General features: G+C 35.2%; 1 protein-coding gene across 1 annotated transcript in view; it reads left to right on the top strand.

The window, feature by feature from the left end:
* The window catches only part of LOC119595641, an 8,859-nt gene extending 4,556 nt beyond the window's left edge, over positions 1-4,303 (top strand). Inside the window, exons 3-5 of the mRNA XM_037944748.1 lie at positions 999-1,115; positions 3,771-3,848; positions 4,247-4,303. Coding sequence (XP_037800676.1) covers positions 999-1,115; positions 3,771-3,848; positions 4,247-4,303 — 252 coding nt within the window. The remainder of the gene's footprint in view (positions 1-998; positions 1,116-3,770; positions 3,849-4,246) is intronic.
* Positions 4,304-5,153: the final 850 nt, after the last annotated feature.

The raw sequence follows: 5,153 nt of genomic DNA on the forward strand, positions 1-5,153 counted from the left end.
CACACACGCACACACACACACACACACACACACACACACACACACACACACACACACACACACACACACACATATATATATATATATAATATAGATATATTATATATATATATATATATATATAGTATATATACACATACACACATGCATATGTATATATGTTTGTATGTATGTATGCATATATGTATTACATATGTGTGTATGCGTTTGTGTGTATTTGTAATATAGCATATGTTTATATATGTAGACATAGAGATATATGTAATATATGTTATATATTATAGATATAGTTATATGGATAGATAGATATAAATATGTATATACAATCTAAATGTATGTGTGTGTGTCTATCCGTGTTAAGTTATTATGAAGTTAGATGTTCTTTTGTACTGTAGTAGCAAAGGGGTAGCCGTAACCCCGTGGTATGGTAGCGTAGGGGGCACGAACGGTATTCGCTGGTTTGTAGCAAGCATCCTTAGGTCTCGATAGGTCGATTTAGAGAGGCCAAAGGGATGGGCACGAACACAGCAACTTCATAAAAATATTTATTGTACTAAAAAACTGAATTATAGGAAGGTACAAATATAGAACATGGATGACCGAAAGGACAACACAAAAATGACGTTAACCCATAGCATTTAAAACAAAACATGAATAAAGACCCAAAGGCTCCAGGTCCGACACCGCTCATTTGCTCGGTGGACTACCACGGAAACAGCCAACTAGCTAGCAACCTGACTGCGGTATCAACCAGAGGTTCATTCGTCATGTGTCTTTTCACCTTTCAATTTTATTCTATGATATCCTTTTTCTTTTATATTTCTTGTGTGGCAGTAGTGTACTCAGAGCAGTGGCGCCCCATTATGCCCCGACAACAGAGCCAGGAAAGGGAGATCGGGGGAAATGGGGAGTCATGCTCTGCTGCGGAGGTATCACTACAGTATAAATATCATCCTTTCTTTTCTAGTGTACATATAATTTTATTATTTTAATTCTAGATTGCTTCAACGCTGCACGACGAGGTCACTTTTTATTTTGTCTACAAGCAACACAAGAAGACACTCGGTTCTCTCCTTTCTATAAACTTACCTGGCAGGATCAAACCTTGGTTACAAGTGAGTCAAGCATCTCATCTATGCCTTCATTAAAAATTTCCATTGTCGATATTCGTAAGTTTTGGTATGAAAATAGAAATTTGTGTCATAAAGTATTTTTATATGTCTCTGTATTACTAAGTCGCTTAAAAAAACGTTTGATTATTTGTAATAAATATCACCTCTAAAAGGACATGCATACTAAAATCTGCATCGGACAGTGATGTGGATACTAAATTTAGTCACTGTCTATTTCCTTCATCCTCTGTTATGCAGGATGTAATACCAGTAGTATTTAATTATCTAATTTTCTATGATATGAGCATGTGATATATATATATATATATATATATATATATATATATATATATATATATATATATATATATAATATATATATATATATGCATACATATATGTATATATAGATGGATTCTCGGAAGATCGACTTTGCCGGCCAAATTGAGATATGGAGACAATGAATTTCCAACATTATATATATATATATATATATATATATATATATATTATATATATATATATATATATATATATATAATATAATATGTTGGTAATTCATTGTCTCCATGTCTCAATTTGGCCGGCAAAGTCAATCTTCCGAGAATCCATCTTCTTCGACTGCGGGACAGACATGAAAGATATAATGAATACTACTTACAGGGATATATTTGTTTCTGTACTCCTAATACCTGTATGAATAGAAATAAAATCCCTACACTAAAACAAACGTACACACATTTTCTGTTTTTTTTTTCTTACTTTTTGGGCCGTAGCTCAGGACGCAACATATGCTTCCGAAAGTGGGACCATTTGTTCAGTGATAATTTAGTGGGAGGGGTGCCACCGTCCGATTACTGTTTGTATTACTTTTAGTTGAAGAAGTATACATTAGTTTCCATTTTTCGAAAATATATGAGTTACAGATATGAAACAAAATAAAGGTGGAAGGAAAGTGAATATAGGAATGCCCTTTCCAAAGACGGGTAAAGAAATATCCTTTGTTATTATTATATTTCCACTGAGTAGGCAAAAGTGATCTTCGATAGCACGGGAAACCTAACGATAGCTTGCTTCCCCAACTGATAAAGACCTGGGACTTACTAGAAAATGTCGGCAGCGCAACAGACACGAGGGTAAGGTCTGTGGTCTAAGGCAAGTGAAGAGACTTCTGGCAAGGACAAGCACTAGAGATGATTGCTGACACATCAAAAAAGCCTCGCGCGCGCGCGTGTGTGTGTGTGTGTGTGTGTGTGTGTGTGTGTGTGTGTGTGTGTGTGTGTGTGTGTGTGTGTGTGTGTGTGTGTGTGTGTGAGTGTGTGTGCCAAAACTTTGTGAAGAGTTACGAAACAGTATGCTTCATTCGTATCGGTTATTTTGAATACCCTTTATTTTGTGCTAAAACCTGATTATAATTTTTGCCGTTATTTTCCCATAGGACACTTCTACATTCAAGTTAAGTGGGAAAATACATGTTTGCATGTTTCAGTTTGAGCAACTACTAGCCGGATCGTTTCAAGATGGATAAATACCAAAGGGCATAGAGTCGACTCCCAATCCTTGTGCAGTAAAAGATATGATATTAAGATATATATATTATCTTGATATGTTTACCGAACTAATAACTTTTTTCGTCAGATCCGAACAGATTCAATAAACAGAAAATATGCTGTGTTATAATAATTTCAAAACATTAATAGAACGCAAAACCGTATTAGGGTTATTGTGAATACATGATGCCTCATCATGTATGCATGTGCGTGAGTGGAGGAACTAAAACTGCTTAAAGTATTTGGAATCATTTGATTTACATTTATATTTAAAAACATTTTAAATCCCTGCTTGTGCATGATTCAATTATCAAATGAATATATGATATGTATATATTGTATTATACATACATACATATATATATATATATATATATATATATATATATATATATATATATATATATATATATATATATAAAATATATATATATATATTTTTTTTTGGGGGGGGGGAGGGGGAGGGGGCGAGCATCAATGAATCAATTAATTTATAAGATTTTTTTCTTATAAATTATAAAACTGAAAAAATATGTAAAAAAGGACATATACTGTGGTAGTCATACTTGTAACAAGAACAATATTCGTTATTCAACACCTTGTCTAATCCCCAGGACAGACATGTGTATGCAGAGTCCCGGTTTCCTTCGCAATACTTCCCATTCCCTGTTAGCATGCTTCATTACATGTTGGGGAGTTCCTTAATTAGCATAATATATCAGGATTAGCTGTAAAATAAATAAATGTAGAGAATATTTGTGAATATCATCAGCATAAAGAATATCGAATATACGATTTCGTTTCGTTTCATTTCGTTTTTTTTTCTAGATGGTTTCACTTCCATAAATACTCCAGGTGAACAAACAAGCGTTTAGGTAACTTTCATACCAGGAATTATTATTTCTGTCATAAACAGAGTCAACACTTCGATTTTGCAGTGAAGGTTTGGTATGTTAATTTCATCTACGTATATACTGTAAACAGACGTTCACTGACAAATAGATAGGAAATAAATATTGCGTATATGACAGATAAACATAGAGAGCGAGAAGAAATCCATTTCATCCGTATGAACAGGATTTTATTTTATATTTTGTTAATGTATCAGATATGCAGCACAGGTATTGGGAGCCGACTCTCTGCCCTTTGCCCTTTGACGTTCACCTTCCTTGGAAGCATTCAGCTGGTAGTTCTGTATCATTCCTGGTGTGTGTGTGTGTGTGTGTGTGTGTGTGTGTTGTGTGTGTGTGTGTGTGTGTGTGTGGTGTGTGTGTGTGTGGTGTGTGTGTGTGTGTGTTTGTGTGATGTGTGTGTGATTGTGTGTGTGTGTGTGTGTGTTGTGTGTGTGTGTGTGTGTGTGTGTTGTGTGTGTGTGTGCATGTGTGTGCGTGCGCTGCGCGCGTCGCGTGTGTGTGCGCGCGCATTCATACATATATGCATGTATTAGATGTCTATGTTTGTTATATATGTATTAATGAATATATATGAAAAACCTATTTTGTATACATATATATTATATACATATATGTGTGTGTGTGCAAGGTCTTGATGGATTGTAGCCCCGTAAAGATCTCCCTATCTCAGGGTTTTGGGTGCACAAAGCCAGAAATCCCGCAAAGCCCTGTTTCTGTATCATTATAGTCATCAGCCTATCATTACACTAGTGTGTGTGTGTGTGTATACATACATAACATACATACATATATAATATTATATATATATATATATATATATATTATATAGTGTATATATATATATAGTATATATATATATATAATATATATATAATATATATATACTATTATATATATAAATATAATAATATAATATATATATATATATATATATATATTACATGCACACACATACAAAGATTTCCCTAACCCACTTCTCATGGACATACAGGAATGCCCCGCATTGTTGGACATGGTACAGTCATACAGGAAGTGTGGCCAAGGAGATCGACCACATCCTTGTTAATACTTGCTGGCAGATCCTCCCGAACTTTAGGATCTGCTGGAGTGCCGAGATCTGTGGGACTGGCCATAGGTTGGTTGTGACTACCCTCCAAGTTCACTTCAAAATCCTGTCTGTCCAATGATCATCCCATGGTGTTTCATGTGGACAGGTTGAGGGAGGAAGAGTTTGCCTGTTGGTCTTGTTTTGCAGCATTTGTTAGCCTGGCTGTCCCTTTACTGATTTGGGATATCTCCAAGCATGAAACGCTTGATGCAGCTAAAGAATTGGCAACCATTTAAGAGCAAAACAAAATTTCATCTTACAGGAGATTCTGTAAACCACAGATGCTTGTCGTGTGGCTCGTGACTTGCATTATTGCCATGTGCACAAGATTCACTTACTATTGAGAAGAGACAAGGAACAGTTTAACAGGAATCTTGTGGAGGAGGTCATTTCCTAGTAAGTGACTTCGTCCTGCCTACCAAGAGCTGAGAACTGACTCTAGCCCCCTCTAGAAAACTAAAGGAAATCT

The sequence above is a fragment of the Penaeus monodon genome, chromosome 36 (genome assembly GCF_015228065.2).
Source record: "Penaeus monodon isolate SGIC_2016 chromosome 36, NSTDA_Pmon_1, whole genome shotgun sequence".
Lineage (NCBI taxonomy): Eukaryota > Metazoa > Arthropoda > Malacostraca > Decapoda > Penaeidae > Penaeus > Penaeus monodon.